Here is a 24829-nt window from a genome sequence, read left to right as displayed (position 1 = left end):
GAACTTCTTTTTTATATATATTTTTTGAGACAGAGTCTTGCTCTGTTGTCCAGGCTGGAGTGCGTTGGTATGATCTTGGCTCACTGTAACCTCTGTCTCCTGGGTTCAAGTGAGTCTCCTGCCTCAGTCTCTCAAGTAACTGGGATTACAGGTGCTTGCCACCACACCCAGCTAATTTTTGTATTTTTAGTTTTTAGTAGAGACGGAGTTTCACCATGTTTACCAGGTGGGACTCAATCAAACTCCTGACCTCAAGTGATCCCCACCTCCCCGACCACCCAAGGTGCTGAGATTACAAGTGTGAGCCACCTCATGGCCAGAATAAATGAATTTTGTAGTGAACTCAGATCCATACTAAGGAAAAATCTGTTACTTTTAAGCAGGTAGAGTCTAATATTGGGTGGTCTTCCAGGCAGATTTTATGTAACCTTTCTCTGGGAGGGTTTGCTCTGTGTCAGACTTGAAGTCATGTATTCCCACTACCTATGTTTAAGTAGTACCATAATGGATTACTGATACTGTGAAATTTTAAAGCCAGCAGCTGTTAATTCAAGTGTATGTTGTTGTTTTCTTTAGTGGTTGAAAGGATATTAGTTTGACCAAATTGTATTGCTTTTATTAGTAAGAGAACTTGGGCCGGGCGCAGTGGCTCATGCCTGTAATCCTAGCACTTTGGGAGGCCGAGGTGGGTGGATCACCTGAGGTCAGGAGTTCAAGACCAGCCTGGCCATCAGGGTGAAACCCCATCTTTAAAAAATAAAAAAATTAAAAAAAAGAGAACTTGAACATAGCTTGTTTGCTACTGTTTACTTAGTAATGTTTCTGTGGTTTATGTTAGTAGGCCCTTCCAGTTGCAGAGTTAGACATCTAGGCAATGTAGATTTCAGATGAGATTCATAACTATCTGACAGAGTGGGAAGTGCAAGGAAGTATCTGGCAATATTATTTTTCTTCTGGAGACTTTCTGTAAGAAAGAAATTCAGTTTCAACAAGGTCATATTTGAGTAGGTGACATAATGGTAAAATGATATTATCTGCCATTAACAAATCTATATATTGTACCTCAATGTGTGATCTTAAGCATTCGATTTATTTAAAAGTGTTACCGGGGCTGGGTGTGGTGGCTCACACCTGTAATCTCAGCACTTTGGGAGGCCAAGGTGGGCAGATCATTTGAGATGAGGAGTTCGAGACCAGCCTGGCCAACATAGTGAAACCCCATCTCTACTAAAAATAGAAACATTAGCTGGGCGTGGTGGTATGCACCTGTAATCCCAGCTACTAAGGAGGCTGAGGCAGGAGAGTGAATTGAACCTGGGAGTCTGAGGTTGTAGTGAGCCGAGATTGTACCACTGTACTCCAGCCTGGGCGACAGACTGAGACTGCTTCTCAAATTTTTTTTTTCCACCAGTTGTTAAATGACCTTTATTGAAATATTTTCCTGTGCTTCTTAACTAGCTGGGCATTCCACCACTTTTGATGGGCACCACTGTTGGGCACCACTGTTGATGTCATCTATGATGTCATGAGGGTGGCGGCCATCAACATTACAGCCCACAGACTGGGCAGTCCCCAGGATCTCTTTAATGGTTCCAGAGAGTTCTCTGGCTAAAGATCGGTGCCGCATCTGTCGAGCAATGTTGACAATCTCATTGAAAGTGATATTCCTGCTGTGTTTAATGTTTTTCTGTTTCTTTCTGTCTCTTGGTGGTTCCTTAAGGGCTTTGATGATCAGGGCAGAGGCAGAAGGCACCACCTCAATCTGGGCCTGTCTATTCTGAATGGTCAGTTTCACTGTAATCCTCAGGCCCTTCCAGTAACCCGTTGCCTTGGCAATGTCATCACCAACCTTTTTTGGAGACAGACCCAGGGGGTCGATCTTGGGGGCAAGCGCAGAAGTGGCACCGACTTCACCCCCAGTGCACCTCAGGTATACGACTTTGATCTCGTTGGGTCGAACTTCGGCGGCATGGTGGAAGCGGCTGGTGTCGGATGAACCCGGTTTCGGGACAACCGAAGAAACTTGCACCTTGGCCTCCTCCGAGCCGAAAGCCGAAAAGCTCAAATTTTAAAAAGTAAAAAATAAAATTAAAAACAAAAGTGTTACTGGCTGTGCACAGTGGCTCACACTTGTAATCCCAGCACTTTGGGAGGCTGAGGTGGTTGGATCACCCTGAAGTCAGAAGTTCGAAACCAGCCTGGCCAACATGGCAAACCCCGATCTCTACTAAAAATAGGAAAAATTAGCCTGGCATGGTGGTGGGCCCCTGTAATCCCTACTCCTCAGGGGGACTGAGGCAGAAGAATAGCTTGAACCTGGGAGGCAGGGGTTGCAGTGAGCCGATACCATGCCACTGCACTTCAGCCTGGGAAACACAGCGAGACTCTGTCTCCAAAAAAAAAAAAAAAAAAAAAGTGTTACCAATAATTTAATTCTCATCTCATATGCTTGATGGAAGGAGGCTAAGTATTGAGGTGTAGTGCTAATGGGCTTTATGGGAATGATAGGAATTATCATTCATAGAAATGATAGAAGCAGCAAGTGATTATATTTATTATAAGGAATAACAAAAATGTTAATTTTTTTCCTGTAACAAGGGAAGTAGCATGGAACCTTGAAAGGTTTAAATTCTTGCTTAAATAAAAATGTCAGCCTTAATCAGAATAATGTGACTGAACTTGAAATGATAAAGGAGTTGGAAAAGCTGCAAAATTAGGTGAGATAGTATACAAGGTTTATTTTTACATAGGTTGGTTAAATGCTTCATTGATAACAAATGCAGTTTTGACTAAGATAAGCTGCTCCCCACAATTGGCAGTTTTAGAACTTATAAAGCAGAGAAACAACCTGAATTTTACCTGGAGGAACAAATGAGAATTGCTTCAGGTTTCTGTAGATCAGGCATTATTTCCTAATGATATTACCATGATTAAGTTTAGCTTTCTTCAGAAAGGATAACAAAATCTATCATATGAGGATTCAGTTTTAGGAAATTGAGCTGTGATATGTATAAGGGTGAGTGGAAAGAGATTTTTAAAAGAAACCTACTGGAAAGTTTTAAAGTCTTAAAAATCATATTTGAAGTACACGTTAAAAGAGTGCAAGAGATCAAAAGACCGTACAAAACAGATGGTTATTTGCCTAGGCCTAGAGGCTGTGAAGAGAAGAAAGACATCTTTCTAAGAAGATATCTTGGCTGGGCGTGGTGGCCAGCATTATAATCCCAGCATTTTGGGAGGCCAAGGCAGGTGGATTATGAGGTCAAGAGATCAAGACCAAGATGGCCAGCATGGTGAAACCCTGTTGCTACTAAAAATACAAAAATTAGCCAGGCATGGTGGCAGGTGCTTGTAAGTCCCAGCTACTTGGCAGGTTGAGACAGGAGAATCGCTGAACCCGGAAGTCGGAGGTTGCAGTGAGCCGAGATCGTGCCATTACTCTCCAGCCTGGGCAGCAGAGTGGGACTCTGTCTCAAAAAAAAAGAAGGTATCTCTACAATATTAGAAATATTTTCAGTCCAGGCCAGAGAAGCCCACAGAGTGATTAGGAGCAACCTAGAAATTAGGAATAAAAGATGAATTCAGTAAGCCGCTGTGCACAAGTGATGCTAAGAGATTTTATTTGTATGTTTTTTTTGTTTTGTATTTTTGTTTCCATTTGAGACAGAGTCTTGCTCTGTTGCCCCGGCTGGAATGCAGTGGTGTGATCTCAGCTCAATGCAGCTTCTGCCTCCCAGGTTTAAACGATTCTTCTGCCTTAGCCTCTTAAGTAGCTGGGATTACAGGCACATGCCACCATGCCTGGCTAATGTTTGCATTTTTAGTAGAGACGGGGTTTCACCATGTTGGTCAGGCTGGTCTCGAACTCCTCATGATCCGTCCTCCTTGACCTCTTAAAGTACTGGGATTACAGGCATGAGCCACTGCACCTGGCTTTGTTTTTAAAAAAGGTATGTTATAATGAAAAGGGCAGCTAGAGAATTGGTAAGACTACTTGATCATGGTGTGAAAGATCCATTTAAGGATGAAAACACTAGAGAATTTCCACTGTTTCTTTCCAACCAGATTATAGTTTCTAGTACAAATGATGATAGATGCTCAACCTTTTTTTTTTTTGAGGTGGAGTCTCACTCTGTCGCAAGGGTGGAATGCAGTGGTGTGCTTTTGGCTCACCGAAACCTCTGCCTTCTGGGTTCAAGTGATTCTCCTGTCTCAGCCTCCTGAGTAGCTGAGATTACAGGCAAGTGCCACCATGCCTAGCTAATTTTTCTATTTTTAGTAGAGACAGCATTTACCATGTTGGCCAGGATGGTCTCGATCTCTTGACCTTGTGATCCGCCTGCCTCTGCCTCCCAAAGTGCTGGTATTACAGGCGTGAGCCACTGCACCTGACTGATGCTTAACTTTTTAAAAAAAGTTTTTCTGATTAGAACATGAATAGGGCTGGGCGCGGTGGCTCAAGCCTGTAATCCCAGCACTGTGGGAGGCTGAGGCGGGTGGATCACGAGGTCAAGAGATCGAGACCATCCTGGTAACATGGTGAAACCCCGTCTCTACTAAAAATACAAAATATTAGCTGGGCATGGTGGCGTGTGCCTGTAATCCCAGCGACTCAGGAGGCTGAGGCAGGAGAATTGCCTGAACCCGGGAGGCGGAGGTTGCGGTGAGCCGAGATCGCGCCATTGCACTCCAGCCTGGGTAACAAGAGCGAAACTCCGTCTCAAAAAAAAAAAAAAAAAAAGAACATGAATAAATCCTTTAGAAAGTACAGAAAAGTATATAGAAGTCCCAGGAATTATCCCAGAAATGTTAAACGTTTCTTTAATATTTCCTACACATTTTTTTTCCAGCTGCCTAGGCTTTTCTTGATTAAATTAATAAACTTGATGAGCTCAGATTTATCTACCCAAGAATTTAGGAAGAATTCAGAGATAAGCTGTGGAATGCTTAGTGAAAGTATATCACCTTAAGTTTTAAGTGACTTGGTCACTATTTAATGAACTGAGGTTGATTTCAGATGTGGTTCTGTCCATAAGAAGGGTTCAGAGTGAAGGGACTAAAATCTATACCATATTAAAAAGTTGGTAAATGTGGATTAAAGATTGAGATGACTTGGTGCCATGCATTTTTATTGGCATCAAGGCAGTGGGTTAGTTTACGTAAGAAAAAGTCACATGTGACAAATCATTAATACTTTTATGTGAACACAGTTGTTACCAGTGAACATTGTTTAGTTTGAAAAGACTTTCCGTAAGTCAAGCCAAAAACTGTTTGAAAACTTTAGTCATGGAGTGGCGGAAAATTGTTTTGTTGTGAATTAGCAACCTGATTTTCTGACGGTAAATACTTCCATAGGTGTCCAGTCCCTTTTCTTCATTTCTTTCTTCTTTTGTGATGGAGTCTCGCTCTGTCGCCCAGGCAGGTGTGCCCAATCTTGGATCAGGGCAGCCACCACCTCCTGGGTTCAAGCGATTCTCCTGCCTCAGCCTCCCAAGTAGCTGGGACTACAGGTGCGTGCCACCATGCCTGGCTAATTTTTGTGTTTTTAGTAGAGACGGGGGTTTACCGTGTTAGCTAGGATGGTCTTGATCTCCTGACCTCATGATCTGCCCGCCTTGGCCTCCCAAAGTGCTGGGATTACCGGCATGAACTACTGCGCCCAACTCCCTTTTCTTCAGTTCTGAAACCTCCAAAAGCTCTGAAAACTGAAAGCTTTTTGGGAAGATATGCACAAATCTGACTTCGACTAATAAGAGGCTATTTATAGTCTTTTGCTTACAGTAAATATTCATATTGCTGGAGGAGTATTAACGTGTTTGATTACAGGGTGCTGTTTCAGTTTTGTTTTTGTTTTTTTTTTTTGAGACTAGTTCTTACTCTTTATGTTAAATTAAATGTTAACATCTTGCCCAGGCTGAAGTGCAGTGACACAATCATGGCTCACTGCTGCATTGACCTCCTGGATTCCAGTCATCATCCCATCTCAGCCTTCTGAGTAGCTGGGACCATAGATGCATACCACTATGTCTGGCTACATTTCTTATTTTAGTAGAGATAAGGTCTCGCTGTGTTGCCCAGGCTGGTCTCAAACTCCTTAGCTCAAAAGATTCTCCCACCTTGGCCTCCCAAAGTGCTGAGATTATAGGTGTGAGCCACCATGTCCAGCACTATTTCAGCATCTACTGATAGCATTACACTATACTTATAAGGTGCATTAATTATCTGAGCTGGCCTGGAACTCCTGGGCTCAAAAATGATCCTCTTGCCTCAGCCTCCAGAATAGCTAGGACTATAAGCATACATCATCACACCTGGCTATTTCAGCTTCTTACAGACGAAATAACTGAGGTTCGAATAGGTGTAATGACTTCTCAAAGTTGTTACACATCTAGGGAGAGTAAATAGCATAATTGAGTTTTCCTGCCTGTTTACTTAGTTTTGTGGTTTTTTTCTCCATTGCACTGTGCTGCTTCCTCATTAATATATTAACAAGTTTGATTAGAGGGTGCTGTTTCAGTTTCTTCTCTTTTTTGTCCTTGTGACATTTCCTTCAAAGACCATCTTGATGATAAGTTCTATGTGGAAGAGTTTAAGTAGTGACATTCATCTTATTTGACATTTATTTTTTATTTTTTTATTTTTATTTTTATTTTTATTTTTATTTTTGAGACGGAGTTTCGCTCTTGCTACCCAGGCTGGAGTGCAATGGCGCGATCTCGCCTCACCGCAACCTCCGCCTCCTGGGTTGAGGCAATTCTCCTGCCTCAGCCTCCCGAGCAGCTGGGACTACAGGCACGCGCCACCATGCCCAGCTAATTTTTTTTGTATTTTTAGTAGAGACGGGGTTTCACCATGTTGACCAGGATGGTCTCGATCTCTTGACCTCGTGATCCACCTGCCTCGGCCTCCCAAAGTGCTGGGATTACAGGCTTGAGCCACCGCGCCCGGCATTTGACATTTTAATACATGTTTCACATAAGTGAAATATTCAGATTTTCCTGTGGCATTAAACTCTTCCAGGTAGTTAGGTCCCCAGATTGTTGAGATTGTGCTTCAGGAATATCTTGACTGAGATGAAAAGTAAATGAGCTTCAGTGCGAATAAAAATTGCACTTAAAATGAGGGAGAGCTGGGCGCAGTGGCTCATGCCTGTAATCCCAGCACTTTGGGAGGCCGAGGTGGGTGGATTACTAGGTCAGGAGTTCCAGACCAGCCTGGCCAATGTGTTGAAATCCCATCTCTGCTAAAAATACAAAAATTAGCTGTGCATAGTGGCAGGTGCCTGTAATCCCAGCTATTCGGGAGGCTGAGGCAGGAGAATTGTTTGAACAAGGGAGGCGGAGGTTGCAGTGAGCCGAGTTAGTGCCACTGCACTCCATCCACCCTGGGTTGTTGACAAAGTCAGACTCCATCTCAAAAAAAAATTAATCTTTCCAAGTAATAGATAAATTACTTTTGTTTTCCTATGAACTTTGTATTAAAGATCAAATAGTATGACATCTTTTTTTTGAGACGATCTCACTCTGTCACCCAGGCCAGAGTTCAGTGGCGTGATCTTGGCTCAGTGCAGCCTCTACCTCCAGGTTCAAGAGATTCTCATGCTTCAGCCTCCTGAGTAGCTGGGACGATAGGCATGTGCCACCATGAGCCGCTAATTTTTATATTTTTAGTAGAGGCAGGTTCTGCCGTTGGCCAAGCTGGTCTCGAACTCCTGACCTCAAGTAGTCTATTCCCTTGACCTCCCAAAGTGCTGGGATTACAGGTGTGAGTCACCGTGCCTGGGCTTTACTCCCATTTATCTAAATAATCATGTGTTCTCTTACTGCCCTTCTCCTCCTATGAAATCATCCCAGTATCATTATGTCACAATTTTTGGTTAGGTCAGTATTCATTATTTATTGTGCTGAGTAAATAATGTTTATTATTGAGCCATTTGATATACTATTATATTTTTGGTGCAATTTATTTCCCCCAGGATTTAATATCATTACTTCATTTTTTTGTTTGTTTGTTATATCCCTATTTCTGATTATTTTTTTCAGACTCTCCAACAGATCTATAAATCTCATAGTATAGTCAAATATCAGGTAATCTGTAAGTTAGTTTCTTATTGTCTCCCTCAATCCCTCCTTTCCTGTTATCTCTCTAAATAGCCTTACCTGTGAAGATTAATAGTATGATTCCTTTTACATCTAGTGCTACTTTAGGACCAGGACTATGTTAATAGTAAGACAGTTCTCTTGTTCATAGGTATTTATTCTTTTACTTTTTTTTTTTGAGACGGAGTTTTGCTCTTGTTACCCAGGCTGGAGTGCAATGGCGTGATCTCGGCTCACCGCAACCTCTGCCTCCTGGGTTCAGGCAATTCTCCTGCCTCAGCCTCCTGAGTAGCTGGGATTACAGGCACGTGCCACCATGCCCAGCTAATTTTTTGTATTTTTAGTAGAGACGGGGTTTCACCATGTTGACCAGGGTGGTCTCGATCTCTTGACCTCGTGATCCACCCGCCTTGGCCTCCCAAAGTGCTGGGATTACAGGCGTGAGCCACCGCGCCCGGCCTTTATTCTTTTACTTTTAAAAAAAGTATAGTTTGTATGTAGTAAAGTGCAATAAGTACATGAATCTTATAAACAACTCAATTTTTCCATGTGTGTACAGCCATATAACCACTATCCAGTTCAAGATACAGAACATTTCCAGCACTCTGCAAGATTCTCTCATGTTTCTTCCTAGTTGGTATCCGTTTCCCCAAGCATGACCACTTTTCATGACTACTTTTGTCACCTTTGATTCATAGGTGTTTAAAGTGTGACACATGGATGGTTTCAGTCTGATAGAACTTTTACATGTATTATACATTTAAATATATATCTAGGGGCTCTCAGGAGTTTGTGGACTGGTTCTTTTTTGGAAGCGACTGTGCATGAAAGGGACTGCTGAAAGGCTAAGATAATACTAAAAAATGGTTAGGCATTTTAAGAAATGAAAGCTACTTTGTTTTCTAAACTTTCCCTTAGACTCTTAATGAATCTACATTCTTTATCCTGGAGAAAGAAGTCCATACTCTGATCTAGTAGATTTGAAGGCTGACTGCTAATTGAGAGAGTTTGTAACTAGTGACAAATCAAGGTGAAGTAAGAATGGAGAGGAGACATGCCAGCTGGGCATTGATGTGTCTCTGCTCCTTGAGGAAAACAGTATTAGTTCATTCACTCATTTGTTGACCCAAATATTTAATGAAGGTGGACTGTAAACTAAACACTGGCTCTTCAATGGTGAGCAAGAGAGAGACATTCTCTGTCCTCATGGTGTTTGCGGTAAAGGAAACAAATGTGACAGATTTGAAGCAAAGTGGTGGCAGTGTGACCATACTACAAGGCTGGAGAGGTAGTGTTAGATATCTAAGGATGTTTATGTGGATTCCACTCTTTTTTATGGCTACTCTAGCATTATTGATATCATCTTTTGATAAGTTTTCTTTGTCCCCTCAGATTTACTCTAGTGCTTTTTGTAGAATAGATTTGGGAAGGGAGATAAGGTCTAAAATATAAAAAATGAAGGCAATTCCTTGTATGTTCAGAAAAATGCTAAGTGTTTTTCCTTTCCCTGAAACTATGAATTTGACCATGTTTAGAGATGAGGAACCAGGCGCGATGTAATCTCAACACTTTGGGAGGCCAAGGTGAGAGGATCTGTTGAACCCAGGAGTTTGAGACCACTCTGAGAAACAAACCTTGAACCCAGGAGTTGGAGACTGCAGTGAGCTTGTGGTTGTTTACACCACTGTATTCCAGCCTAGGCGGCAGAGTGAGACCCTGTTTCAGAAAAAAAAAAAGAGGAAAATTTGACACAACAGTTCTGTGTGCAAGCCTAGTTTTTTAAATGTTTTGAATGCTAGCCATCTCCACTATTCATTTTTTTTTTTTGAGATGGGGTCTCACTCTGTCACCCAGGCTGGTGGTATGATCTCAACTCACTGCAACCTCTGCCTCCCAGGTTCAAGCGATTCTCCTGCCTCAGCCTCCCAAGTAGCTGGGATTGCCACTGCACCCAGCTAATTTTTGTATTTTTAGTAGAGATGGGGTTTTGCCATGTTGACCAGGCTGGTCTCAAACTTTTGACCATAGGTGATTCGCCTGCCTCAGCCTCCCAAAGTCCTGGGATTATAGGTTTGAGCGACTGGGGCCAGCCACTTTTTTCCTAACAATCTGATGTCACTTTCTCCTTAGCGCAAAAAATTTAGCTCTGGGAATAAGAACTTCTGAAGGGCTACATAGCCATCCAATTATGAGGGGAAGAGGCATGGCAGAGCTTATTTTTAAATTTTTATTTACTTGTTTATTTTGAGATGGAATCTCGCTCTGTTACCCAGGCTGGAGTGCAGTGGCATGATCACGGCTCACTCCAACGTTGACCTCCTGGGCTCAACTGATAATCCCGTCTCAGCCTACCAAGTAGGTGAGACTACAGGCATGTGCCACCACATCTGGCTAATTTTTCTATTTTTATTTTTGTAGAGACAGGGTCCCATTATGTTGACCAGGCTGGTCTCAAACTCTTGGGCTCAAATGATCCTCTTGCCTCAGTCTCCCAAAGTACTGGAATTACAAAGGCATGAGCCACTACACCTGGCCGATAGTTTTTAAAAATGATTTACCTTAGATAATCTGCCTCTGCTTTTTGGCCTACCTATACACAGGCTTTGGTAAGGGTTTTCTGTGTGGCTTACTTTCACCAAATGATTTTCTATAAGGGTCAGGACTGAATTATTTACATACTCAGTGTACCATTTAGCCTATTGTGGAATGTATGCTGGCACAGAACAGTATTGACAAACACCAAGGATCTAAACCTGAGCCCAGTTGAATTGCTATGTCCTGGTGGAAGAGTCTGTTGCTTATGTGAAATGAAACAGTTCAAGCCTTGTAATCTTTGTTGGAGAATAGCAGCCTGTAAGGACTATAAAACTATTGATGAGTCGAAGCATATAAAGGCTCAGGGACTAAAAGATGCTGCTGTTTTGCTCTCCTGTCCTTAGGTGACACATGGTCAGATAAGCCCTATTGAATTGGATCTGTCTTCTCAAATTGGTACTGTTAGTCTGTTCTTTATCTAATCTCCATTGGAGATATAGGCTGAGAGCTATGGTACTTGAGATGACATAGTTCCTTTGTTACAGTAATTAATGTAATAAATTAAGGGAGAGGCCCAAGGGGAAGGTGATTTTTTCTTGTTAGAGCCCTAGGTAGAAATTTATTTGATTATGGAACTCCAGTGAAGTGTGGCAGGTGGAGAGGGTGATGCCCGTTTTTATAGTTGGGTAAGCTGAGAGTCATTGAGAATGGTTTACATGTTGTACTAACCATACTGAAGCTGGCTAAGTATGAATTGATTTCAGGTCAGCATCCAGAATTCAGGGAAGATGGTATAATATGATTCCCTTCTCAGCAACTTTGTTATATCCCACTGGTTTGTTGACAACTTCCCTGAGACATAAAACCCTGTAAACTTCACACAGTTTAGATTTGAAGGCCTATCCTGTCAGTGGGATCAACAACTTCGTGGGTTAGAACAGTTGGCAAAAGAGGTAGTCCAGATGTTAAAACCATGAGTCTTGCCAGGTGTGGTGACTCATGCCTGTAATCTCAGCACTTTGGAAGGCCGAGGCAGGCGGATCATGAGGTCAGGAGTTCGAGGCCAGCCTGGCCAACATGGTGAAACCCTGGCTCTACTAAAAATACAAAAATTAGCCAGGCATGGTGGCACGCACCTGTAATCCCAGCTACTCAGCTGACGCGGGAGAACCGCTTGAATGTGGGAGGTGGAGGTTGCAGTGAGCCGAGATTGCACCACTGTATTCCAGCCTGGGCAACAGAGCGAGACTCTGTCTCAAAACAAAAACAAAACAAGCCACATGTAAAGGTAGGTGTAGCCTGAAAGGAAAACCCTGATCACTGAGTTCATGGAAGAAGAAAAAGGTTGCCATTTCCTTTCATAGAACTTAAATGGATATTGGTACAACCTGTAATTTGTTTAAAAAAAAAAAAATTTAACATAATTCTTTTTTTTTTTTTTTTTTTTTTTTTTTTTTTGAGACGGAGTTTCACTCTTGCTACCCAGGCTGGAGTACAATGGCGCCATCTCGGCTCACCGCAACCTCCGCCTCCTGGGTTCAGGCAATTCTCCTGCCTCAACCTCCTGAGTAGCTGGGATTACAGGCACACGCCACCATGCCCAGCTAATGTTTTTTGTATTTTAAGTAGAGACGGGGTTTCACCATGTTGACCAGGATGGTCTCGATCTCTTGACCTCGTGATCCACCCGCCTCGGCCTCCCAAAGTGCTGGGATTACAGGCTTGAGCCACCGCGCCCGGCCGAATTCTTTATTTTTCTTAACGCTTTATATGCCTTGTAAAAGGTAGAACCATGAAACAGTTCTGAGTTCAGACACTAGAACCTTATGAGTAGTTGGGTCATATATTTTTGAGTTGTCTTTCTTTTCTTTTTCTTTTTAAATAAATAGAGATGTGATCTCGCTGTGTTGCCCAGGCTGGTCTAGAACTCCTGGGCTCAAGTGATCCTCTCACCTTGGCCTCCCAAAGTGCTGTGATTACAGTTGTGAGTTGTTGTACCCAGCTTTGGCTTGTCTTACATTTTTCAAATTTATGTCCTCATGATATGCTTAGAATGTGATAGACTCTTCCTCCGTCTAATAATGAGAAAATAGAGAAAATACGTAACGAAGCAGCTTGGCTAGTGTCAATGGAAATTTGAGTCCAGAAATTGTATCTCCTGACTCAAAGTTCAATGTTCTGTTTACTACACCCATGCTACCCTCCTTGAATTGAGTATAGCATTTTTTTTCTTTGGCATGCAGCTTTTGGAGGGGAGTACCTAGCTAGACAGCCTTATTATCCATATTTTGTGTGTGACCTGTGTGGTCCCAAGCAGATTATAATTCATACACAACTGTCACATGCTCAGACCAAAGCCTATAAGAGGATTGATCCAAAATCCATAAGAAAAGGGGAGGACAAATAAATTTACAGTAGAACAGTATTAGGCAAGTTACTGCTTAGACTGGATTATCTGTGGGTAGTTACCAGTTAAAGGAATTGGGTCTTTGAAGCCTTCTTGGATGGATACAGAGATCTCTTTGAGGTGAAAGAGAAATGTAGTGTTTCTTGTTATGTTTGGACATGAGTAGGGTCCAGCTGCTATTTTTGCCCTCTGAGCTGGGACAGAAACCTCACATGAAAACTTTTTTCTTCTTATCCTTTTTGAAGGAGAGGCCTTTTTCATTCCTGAGGTAGCAGAGTGGTATGGTCTATGACATATGTCCTTAAAAGAGCAATTAATGACCTGAAATGTGTGATTTACAAATGTATAAGCCTGTGGGCTGGGAGTCAGAGAGATGGATGTTGTTATGTGTTTTTTCAGCAGGAATGCTTTGGGTAAATACAGGGTATGGAAAGTGGCTGTCATGACCTGTCTTGGTTCCTTAAACATATCCATGCAGAGAGGAGTTTCTTAATGATCAAGTGTAGGAACAAAACAGATAGTACTGACAACTCATGGTGGACAAGTGATTTCAGAGGCTGGTGAGTTGCAGTCCTAAAGAAGGAAGTGGAGTACAATTAGGCAGAAGGAAAGAAAAGAGAGGAAAATAATGACAGAAGCTTGTGTAAGTTGTTAAATGCCTTGTGGTCTCTGTAAGATACTGGTTCTCCTGATTCTGCGCTTTGTCTGCCATGAAAGCAAGAGGTCAGTGCTTTTCATTTCCCGCTATCATATTGGTTACCCTACCTCCTGGGGTTAAACATCTGTGCAATGACCTGTCAAAGAGTTGATTATTAGCTGTATAAAGCCAGGGTTGCTGTAGGGAGCAGATGGGAAGTGGTTTGGCTGCTGCAGCCAGGCTGATTGAAGAATACTTGGCAGTTTTACAGTGTGTCTTTGGAAATGTACTACCAAAGTTACTGTGAAGTTTCCTGGGTTTGGAAACCTAGATTTCTCAAAAGTTACCTGGTTGAAAAGTAGAGCTTATGAAAACTCTTCACTCTCAAAAATAGGAATACAGGGACTTTCTAAAAGAACATCAGGACCACTAAAGATGAGTCCTTGGGATATGTTTTCTTTGCATCCTGGTCACTCAGACATTTTGGGTAGTTTTCTAGTAGGGAAAGCACTTTTTGATAGGGATATTAATAGAATTATATATTTGAAAAAGGCCTTAGAGTCATGTCTAGACTAACCCTACCACACATAGGGGAATCTTTTATGTATTTGCTTGACAGGGGATTATGCTTTTTCTGCTTAAATACTTTGAGTAAAATAGATATTAAACATTGTGGGTCATTGTTGGAAATCTCAGGATATTAAATTTTTTCCTGAGTTAAACATCTGTCTTTCTGTAACTCCTACTCACTGATTCTATTTCTACCCTCAGAATCACAAAGTTCCTTTCTCTCCTCCACACTGCAGACATCATTCATTCATTCATTCATTCATTCATTTTCTTTCTGAGACAGAGTCTTGGCTCTGTCTCCCAGGCTGGAGTCTAATGGCGCGATCTCAGCTCACTGCCTCCCAGGTTCAAGCCATTCTCCTGCCTCAGCCTCCCAAGTAGCTGGGATTACAGCCGCCTGCCACAACACCTGGCTAATTCTTTGTATTTTTAGTAGAGATGGGATTTTACCCTGTTGGCAGGCTGGTCTTAAACTCCTGACCTCAGTTGATCCACCCATCTCATTTCCCAAAGTACTGTGATTACAGGCGTGAGCCACTGTACCTGGCACCATCATATATTTGAAGCTAACAGCCTGTCTTCCTTCATTGTTCTCCTTTTCAGAATAAAGAATCCCAGTTTCTAAGGCCTTTCCTCTTACCAAAGCCGTTATGAAATGGCTTCCCAGTCTTGTGTCATACTGTGCTCTGTAGTACATCCTTTCAGTTTATTAATATCATGCTTAAGATGTGGAATCTGGAAATGAGCACATATCATCAGATGTTCTTTTCGCCTCCAGCCACCGTTTCAGAAAAAGTACAATTTTTGAAAAATGTGATGGCAATATTACTTGCTTACTAGAAAATAAAAAAACAAAAAACAGTTTGCCATGGCATATGGAATTGGAATAAGAAGAATTTGAAAAAAAAATGTCAGCTTTATAACTTAAAGTTCACCTTTCCTTATTGTTGTTAAGGCTTTTTGAGGTACATTTTTATAACTTTTTGAGGTACATTATTAAAGGAATGGTTTTGCCTCACATGTTATTCAGGGATAATTTTTAATATCTGCGTTGAATTTTACTATTCATATTACAAAATGCAGTTGGTATTTGTATTTATAGGAATTATTTAAATTTATGCTACATTGAACTGATTTTAGTATTTCAGGTAGTTTTTTTGTTTGTTGGTTGGTTTTTTGAGATGGTGTTTTGCTCTGTTGCCAAGTCTGGAGTGCAGTGGCAGGATCGTAGCTCACTGAAACCTCTTGTGTCCCAGGTTCAAGCAATTCTCCTGCCTCAGCCTCGCAAGTAGCTGAAATCATAGGATGCACCACCGTACCTGGCTAATTTTTGTATTTTTAGTAGAGAAGGGGTTTTGCCATGTTGGCTAGGCTGATCTGAAACTCCTGACCTCAAGTGATCCGTCCACCTGGATCTCCTAAAGTGCTGGGATTATAGGCCTGAGCCACCGTGCCTGGACTTTTTAAATGAATTTTAATTGATACTGCATTTTTTGTTCCCTTGTACCTTTTTTTTAAATGTTATATCCTTTTGTCCTTTCAACTAAGTTATACGTTTTCATTTTAACCTTTTTTCTTTTTTTTTTTTTTTTTTTTTTTGAGACACAGTTTCATTCTGTTTCCCAGGCTGGAATGCAGTGGCGCCATCTTGGCTTACTGTAGCTTCTGCCTCCCAGGTTCAAATGATTCTCATGCCTCAGTCTCCTGAGTAGCTGGGATTACAGGCATGAGCCACCACACCCAGCTAAGTTTTGTATTACTAGTAGAGACGAGGTTTTAACCATGTTTGCCGTGCTGGTCTGGAACTCCTGACCTTAAGTGATCCACCTGCCTCAGCCTCCCAAAGTGCTGGGATTACAGGCGTGAGCCACTGCACCTGGCCTCTGTTATCTTGTTAATGCTCTCTTCCTTACTGTCGTACTTTATCATGCATCCTACAGCAGGGCAGCCAGTACAGTACACTGAGAACTGTCAGAAGCTCTCAGAAGCACTAACATTTTTCTGTTTTATATGCTTTCCTTACTCCTCCAGAGCCTCTCTTCCATTACCATTCTATTTTCTAGAGTTCTGTTGTTTTTCTAAGGATAAAGCAAGGTGGGGTTATTTTAATGTTGGGTTGTTTGCCACAGCTGCAAAGATTGCAAAACTAAAAGATTATGATTTGGGGAAGAACTGTGCTTTAATAATTCTGTATCATGGAAATTCAGTTGGCATCTCCTTTCCTAGAGATGCCCTTTGCCCCTCATAATAGAAAGATTATTTTCAGTACCATGTTCCATTGCCTTATTCACTGTCTTTTATTTGCTGCTGTATTTTCAGTACCTAGTTTAGTGCATAGTACCTAGCACATAGTAGGCAACAAATAAAATATTTTTTAGTGAATGAGCAGGTATGTACTATGCTATTTCATGGAAGCCAAGTCTTCTTGTGTAATGTTGAGAATTCCAAACACCTTACTAATTTCTTCAGAATTCTAGATCATTTTCAGAGTATCTTTTTTCTTTTTTTGAGACAGGGTCTCACTCTGTCACCCAGGCTTGAGTGAAATGGCACAATCTCAGGTCACTGCAGTCTCGACTCCAGACTCAAGCCATTCTCCCACCTCTTAGCTCCCTGAGTATCTGGGACTACAGGCATTACTATCTCACCCAGCTAATTGTATTTTTTATAGAAACAGGGTTAAGAGATTATGTTTCCTTTACCTTGTGGGTAGATTTTTTTATGGCTTCTACGTTATATCCCCTCATCCCCACTTTTTGCTCATATCGTATGAAATATCTGTGTAGACTTGACATTTGCTAATAAATAGTGGTTGGTTGCTGTTAACACTAAGTTCTCCATTTGGGTAATGGATGTATTTTCTTTCCAAATCTACAGCTAAATGGCAGATAAATGTGCACACCTCTCCTTCTTAAATTCCAGTTGCTAGCAGGCATTTACCTGGCTCCTCTCCTTTGCTGTCCTACTGTGACATCTTTTCTTGCCCCTACACCCTTATTCTTTGACATTGCTCTGAGGGAGTAGGTAAAAAAGTCCAGTTTGTCCTGTCTCTATCCATCTGTAGCATTTACAGATCTCTACAAAGTTAGAGATCCACTTTGCAGAATTCACTGTGACACCACTGGCTTGTTATTTCTACTCAATTATCTTATAAAAATTACTTTTTGGCCAGATATGGTGTCTCACACCTGTAATCTCAGCACTTTGGGAGGGCAAGGCAGGCAGATCACTTGAGGTCAGGAGGTTGAGACCAGCCTGGCCAACATGGTGAAACCCTGTCTCTACTACAAATAGAAAAGTTAGCCCACCGTGGTGGCATGCGTCTGTAATCCTAGCTTCTTGGGAAGCTGAGTTGGCAGAATTGCTTGAACCCGAGTGGCAGAGGTTGCAGTGAGCCAAGATCACACCACTGCACTCCAGCCTGGGTGACAGAACGAGACTCTAACTAAAAAAAAATATATATATATTTTTAAATGGGCACAGAAAGATGGTGGACAGAGGAATAAGTAAGAATGGAACTCTGGCTTCATCATAAAAATAATACTGGATGGTATATGTTGACTGCCAGGTTTTCTAGATGGTACACTCCTCAAGTCTTGTTAGTCAGGAGATAATAGATAGATTGCCTCTTTTTTTGTTTTGTTTTTTGGAGACGAGTCTCTGTCACCCAGGCTGGAGTGCAGTGGTGGTATCTCGGCTCACTGCAACCTCCGCCTACTGGTTCAAGTGATTCTCCTGCCTCAGCCTCCCGAGTAGCTGGGATTACAGGTGCCTGACACTTATGTCTGTTTAATTTTTGTATTTTTAGTAGAGACAGGCTTTCGCCAAGTTGGCCAGGCTGATCTTGAACTCCTGACCTCAGGTGATCTGCCTGCCTCTGTCTCCCAAAGTGCTGGGATTACAGGTGTGAACCACTGTGCATGGCCGTATTGCCTTTTTAATACCCTATCACCACCACCCCCTTTTGTATCCAGTCTCTGTTCCCTGTGGTGTGAGGCCTGGTGTTTGTCAGTACAGTGCCATCAGTATTATATGAGAAAGGGAAGAGTTATCCCATATCCTGGTGTTAGGATTTTTAGTAGTGTCCAGTTTTTCATAAACATTTTTCTTTTTTTGTGTGTCTTCATAAGTATTTTAGTGGGAAGTGGGAAAGGCCACTTTGAATTCTGCTACTGAGATGTAATTTGAAACCTAGAGTTTGATATAGCTGATATAACTTCTCTGAACTTAAGCTGATTGGTTGAGTCCCCTCTGAGATTGTCTCGTCTAGTTGAAGTCTTAGCCCCCTGTCCTGAAGTTGCTTTTTCCCCAGTTCTGCTTATTTTTCCCTTTTATTCTTAGCAACAATAAGACTTTTCTTCCCAATAGTAGGAGGAATCTATTCTATTTTTAGTAGAGGCAGACTCAGTTAGAGGGTTTTTAAAGCTTTTGCTAGACCGTGTTCTGAGCCTTTGATGGTGTAAGAAAAAGCAAGGAGAAATGGGGGTATGAGTAAAGCTGTGCTAGAGCTTGACTGTGATGTGCCAGGGCCTGTATTGATTGAGGGAGGATTGCCAGCTGACAGTGATAGTAGAAATAGGTCTCTTAGGAATGGAAAATCAACTCTAGAGGACTCCTAGTTAAGACTTACCAGAGAATCTTTGGGCAGTTCGAAATATTGTACTTTCCCCTAGGGAGATGGAGTGGGAATTGATTTTTCCTTAGATCCAATGTAACTTGGTTAGAAATACAATTGAACCTGTTTGTTGTGTCTGTTGTGATATGATAGTCCCATAGGAAGGGTCTGTTTTTGTGTGGGAGTTTATTTCAGGCTGTCTCTTGCCTGTATTGTTTCTTTTAACAGCTTTTTAAATTTTCTTTTTCCAGCAATGATGTTGTCCACTGGGCATGTACTGACCAATGTGGCAGGTTTGAGAACATAGCTGAAGCTGAAAATAGGAAAGCTGGGGGCGAGGAAGAGCCTTGAATCTTGAGGTGGGACGTTGACTCTAAGATGTCCTTGAGCAGTGGAGCCTCCGGAGGGAAAGGAGTGGATGCAAACCCCGTTGAGACATACGACAGTGGGGATGAATGGGACATTGGAGTAGGGAATCTCATCATTGACCTGGACGCCGATCTGGAAAAGGACCAGCAGAAACTGGAAATGTCAGGCTCAAAGGAGGTGGGAATACCGGCTCCCAATGCTGTGGCCACACTACCAGACAACATCAAGTTTGTGACCCCAGTGCCAGGCCCTCAAGGGAAGGAAGGCAAATCAAAATCCAAAAGGAATAAGAGTGGCAAAGACACTAGCAAACCTACTCCAGGGACTTCCCTGTTCACTCCAAGTGAGGGGGCAGCTAGCAAGAAAGAGGTGCAGGGGCGCTCAGGAGATGGTGCCAACGCTGGAGGCCTGGTTGCTGCTATTGCTCCCAAGGGCTCAGAGAAGGCGGCTAAGGCATCCCGCAGTGTAGCCAGTTCCAAAAAGGAGAAGGAGAACAGCTCATCTAAGAGCAAGAAGGAGAGAAGCGAAGGAGTGGGGACTTGTTCAGAAAAGGATCCTGGGGTCCTCCAGCCAGTTCCCTTGGGAGGACGGGGTGGTCAGTATGATGGAAGTGCAGGGGTGGATACAGGAGCTGTGGAGCCACTTGGGAGTATAGCTATTGAGCCTGGGGCAGCGCTCAATCCTTTGGGAACTAAACCGGAGCCAGAGGAAGGGGAGAATGAGTGTCGCCCGCTAAAGAAAGTCAAGTCTGAAAAGGTAAGAGGTGGCCAGATCTGACTGCCAGTCAGAACTGCCCTGGACTAACTGCCAAATACTATGTGTATTCTGTGGGAGGCTCATTAGTTTGTGGGTAATGACCAATTACAAGGTCAGAGCAGCTGGTAATGATAATGTGGTTTTGTTCCAAATCAGAGGATTCCCTGCAGATTCATTTACAGCAGGCCTGGCATTTTGGAACAGGATATCTGTTATTGGGGGCAGCAACTTTGTAGAATGAATTCTCTGTAGTCTTAGTTGGGACCTTCCCACCTTGTCCTTGCCCAACTCAGACACTTGTTGGTAGAGATTGGCATCAAACCTTTATTTGGTTCCCAGCTTGATGGGGTTTTCATCATCAGACTCATAATAGTTGATAAACAATATGCCTTTGGTCATAATATAGATTGAGTATGGTTCTCGATGGGATAAATGGTGCTGCTCAGTCTCTGATAATACAGAGGGTTAAATTTCATGGCATGTCTACCAAGCGTTACATTGCTGGCTACCAAAGAGCAAAGGGGCACATTTTTGGGGCAGGAGGTACTCATTTTACTATGAGGTACTTAGACCTTATGAGTTATTGTTGTGGCTATGAAAGTTTGGCCTAGAAAGAGATTCTTTGGCCACTAAAGGTGTAGCTTTGTGCCAGGGAACTCCTACAACTATTAGGAATCAAAGTCTCCTGGTGATTTAATAGCTGCCAACAGTGTAATGATACCTTGCCTTCTGCTTGACTTGGAAGGACAGGTGCCTGCAGCCCCAGGAGGGCTTAGAACTGAGTCCCTTCTCTGGGAAGATGATCTTAGTTCATGCTTCAGGAAATGGAACTTGCAGGGCTGGAGGAGAATAGGTGTGAGGCTAGGGTCAGCTCAGGCTGCTTTAAACTTCAGCCTATAATTTCCTGCAAAGCAGTGGCCTTATGATGAGCTGTTCATTGGCTCTTGATTTTCTGCCCTGTGCTCTGCTTACCCTGTGCTTTCAGCTGATCCCAGCAGATGCAGTATAAATTGATTTCTCTGTAATTACATCAGCTGTAGCAGGGAATACCTATTTCCATATGTAAGTGTTAATAAATAAAGGCCGGATGTGTATGTTTGGGTGGTAGTGCCCTCTTAGTGCCTGAATTCCAGTGGTAGCTCATGCTTTCCTTGCTGTTGGTATTTTGGTCTTTGCCTCTGGCACATCTGTAGCTCTTAGCAACATCTGGGCTTCTCCAGTAATAGGGCTGTGAGTGAATTTCTTCCACTAATAATACAATGTCTCATTCCCTTTTACCAGTGGCAGCTGCCAGAGAGGCTGCCTGTGTTTAGGTGGCAGATGCTATAGTCCACTTCAGCAGAGTCAAGTTCCAGCTGGTTACTGGCTTGGCTCATCCTGTGCTGGCTGTGATTTGCTATTTTCTCTCGGGTACAGATGGATAATACTGTTTTAAAGAGGCTTAGGAGTACTAGCAGTTGTTGCTTCTGTTCCAGGCCCATTAAACTGTTCCCTACATCTGGCTTCAAGAAACTCTTGCCATATATCCATATTCATAATAATTATTCTTCCTGTGCTGAAAAGTACTTCTGAGGATGACCTTCATTCTCCTGTCTAAATTTTAGAGTACTGGTCTCATGCTGCAACCTTCTAAGCCCACTGGTAGTTTGTGGATGAAAGAATTAATATTGCTTAGCTTTATATTGGATTTAAGGGTAAATGTCTATGATTGTCTCCAACAGAGAAGCAAATGGATCCCATTTTCTCACATACAGGTGCAGTGACTGGTTGAGTAGCTACCCATCAGATTATAATTGGGATGAAAGATGCAGTCTCTTCAGCTAAGAATACGTCTTGGTGCCAGGGAGTTTTGTCCCTTAATAATGTTGCTTTGCTATATAAGCTTTGCCTCCCAGGGAGACTGTGAGAATGGGACAGTAGGATGAAAAAGAAAAGGGAAAGAGACTGTGCTTCAGTTTTTGAAAAATAGATAAAATTGCTGGCAAGTACTTTTAGAAGGAGACAATTTGCTATACAGTTTCATTTTAACATAAGCAAGAACCTGCTTTCTCAATTCCTTCCCCTATTCCCTCAACCCTTTTGGACAGTCTGGTTCTGGGGGTACCTTTTCATATTACCTTTGGCTTTTGAAATAAATAATTGAATAAATGTTTGGAAGTTCCTAGGAGATTAAAACATGCTGTTCAGGGAGAGAACATTTCTGGACTGTGAGAAGCAGGAGAGGCAAGCTAAAGGAAAGAAAGTTAGGAACCGTGCAGTGAATGGAACAGCTTTTGAAAAACAAGAATCTCTCGGTTTTGGGCATAAATAGGTGCTTAGTGAGTATTTGTTGATTAGTTCTATAATTTATAAGCAAAGTCTTTGAAAATGTCTTTAAAATTTTCGCTCTGAGAAATTGGCTTGCCTGTGGTTTGAGATGTTTCTATGTAGGGACAACCAACAGAACCAAAACAGCAAAACATATATTTTTGTATAATCTAGGAATGCATCCTCTAACCTGGGAGCTGTCATGAAGAGGAAGAACTCATAAAATTTGGGAAGTTTCTTGACTGAGGTCTGTTGTGCAGAGTAGCAATGTTGACTACTAGCTAGGGGAAGATTTGAATATTGAAATTACTGGCCTGTCCTGCTGACTCATGCCTGTAATCCTAGCACTTTGGGAGGCCAAGGCCAGCGGATTGTTTAAGCTCAGCAGTTTGAGACCAGCCTAGGAAACTCTACAAAAACTACAAAATTAGCCGGGCATGGGTGGGGAGGCTGAGGTGGGAGGATAGCTTGAGCTTGGGAGGTAGTGGTTGCAGTGAGTTGAGATGACACCACTGCACTCTAGCCTGGGCAATAGAGCCAGACCTTATCTCAAAAAAAAAAAAAAAAAAAAAAAAAGAAAAGGAGAGAAATTCTCTATCTCACGTTCTTCTCTCTTGTGAAGGTGGATATCTTAGACTATGGCTGAGGAAATTTTCTGTCAGACAAGATGTGGATTTTCCTTCCTGGGATCTCCGTTTTGCTCAACCATACCTTCCTCTGACAGGGCTCACTGTGCTGTTTCCCAGTTCTAGGAGAGACCAGAGATGGCTCTTAGCAACTGCTGCTGCTCTGAATTGTTATTGAACACTTCTGCCTCATACTTCCTGCCAGCTGAAGAGATGGGGGAGGGAATGTTGAGGAATAAACAAGACAGAGCCTTCTGGCTCCTGCCTGTTCCCCTTGCCTTTGGTTTGATTGATGGGTTGTTAAGTTAGGGATGGAAAGGGAGGTAGGGAGGAGGGCAGGCGCCTGAGTGTCCTGAGCTTAGTGCTTATGTCGCCACTCTGACAGGCAAGAAAAAAGGAATTTACAAACCACAGATGGCAACGATCTATCTGTGCTAACTTTGTCAGGGCTTGTGATCAGGAGTTTAAGGTAAGACTCCTTCTTTTCCCCCAAGTCATATAAAATAGCCAAGTAGGCTCTAGTAGTTAAAGAAAGGATCTTGAAGTTTGCAACTAAAAGCTCCCCCTCACATCTCTTTAGCTGCTGCTTTTGATCTTGCAAGGTAGGAACACTGCACTTTGCTTTTCCCATGTTTGAGTGTCAGCTTCTGCTACTTTCAGAATGCTGCATGTATTTACCACTTCCCCCATTAGTTTAGGATACAAAGAAAACCATAAAATGTACTTTGCTCTTTCAACTTCTGATCATGCATGCTATCATATCCTGTGTTCTTAAGAGCATCTTGTTTTTTGTTGGTTTTGTATTCCTGCCCTAATTTGTGCTTTCTAGCTCCGCTCTCTTGTATTGGAGTCCCTCATTGCCCAATCAAGGTCAGGTCTCTTTTATTCCTTCTGATCCAAGGCTTCTCTCTTAGCACCTTCTTCCACTAGCTGTGATTTCTCAGCTCTTGATGGCATAGCATTCAGCTTTGCTTCCTGAAACCAAATGCCCTCAAGCATTTTCCTTCATGGAAAAAATTAAAAAGAAGTTGATATTTATGTGGGACAGAGTTGTGGTCTGTAACTACAAGCTTAATTTATTTTTTCATTCAGAAATTATGTTTTCCTTCTATGTGTTGTAATTCAAAGTCATCCCAGAGAAAGATTATCTTGTCCAGTTTCCTCATTTTATTGAAGAAACTAAGACCAGTGAGAGGTGCTGTGACTTGCCCAGCATCTCACAGGTAGTCACTGGCAAAGCCACATTTCTAGATACCAAATTCTTATGGCATGTTGTTACTCTCGGATTGTTTACACATGTTTAACTGTCAGGAAGGATTCTCAACTTTCCCACTTTATTATTTGTTTAGTATTACTGTTACTTTTTTTGAGATGGAGACTCACTCTATCACCCAGGCTGGAGTGCAGTGGCACAATCTTGGCTCATTGCAACCTCTGCCTCCCGAGTTCAAGCGATTCTCCTGCCTTAGCCTCCTGAATAGCTGGGATTACAAGCACGCACCACCATGCCTGGCTAATTTTTTTGTAATTTTAGTAGAGATGGGGTTTCACCATGTTGGCCAGGCTGGTCTCAAACTCCTGACTATAAGTGATCCACCTGCCTTGGCCTCCCAAAGTGCTGAGATTATAGGCATGAACCACTGTGCCCAGCCTATTTGCTTATTTATTTATTATTATTATTTTTTGCTCTGTTGCCCAGGCTGGAGTGCAGTGGCATGATCTCAACTCTACCTCCTGGGTTCAAGCGATTCTCCTGCCTCAACATCCAGAGTAGCTGGAATTACAGGCACGCGCCACCACACTTGGCTAATTTTCATATTTTTAGTAGAGATGGGGTTTCACCATGTTGGTCAGGCTGGTCTCCAACTCCTGACCTCGTGATCCACCCACCTCAGCCTCCCAGAGTGC

At 42.4% G+C, this 24829-nt stretch overlaps 1 protein-coding gene and 1 pseudogene across 6 annotated transcripts in view; one reads left to right on the top strand and one right to left on the bottom strand.

Annotated features, from left to right (window-relative positions):
- ZNF609 (zinc finger protein 609) overlaps positions 1-24829 on the top strand; it is a 242444-nt gene that overhangs the window by 17693 nt on the left and 199922 nt on the right. For all 6 annotated transcript variants that reach the window (XR_004274809.1, XR_004274808.1, XM_032297180.1 and 3 more), the window contains exon 2: positions 19115-19988. Coding sequence is in view for 4 of the 6 variants with exons in the window: in XM_032297180.1 (XP_032153071.1) it covers positions 19242-19988 (747 nt within the window). In the remaining 2 variants the exon portion in view is untranslated. The remainder of the gene's footprint in view (positions 1-19114; positions 19989-24829) is intronic.
- LOC116564244 lies at positions 1387-1986 on the bottom strand (annotated as a pseudogene).

This window comes from Sapajus apella, unplaced genomic scaffold (genome assembly GCF_009761245.1).
Source record: "Sapajus apella isolate SASKATOON/1434 unplaced genomic scaffold, GSC_monkey_1.0 scaffold37, whole genome shotgun sequence".
Taxonomy (NCBI): domain Eukaryota; kingdom Metazoa; phylum Chordata; class Mammalia; order Primates; family Cebidae; genus Sapajus; species Sapajus apella.
This window is presented reverse-complemented; position numbering and strand designations above follow the sequence as displayed.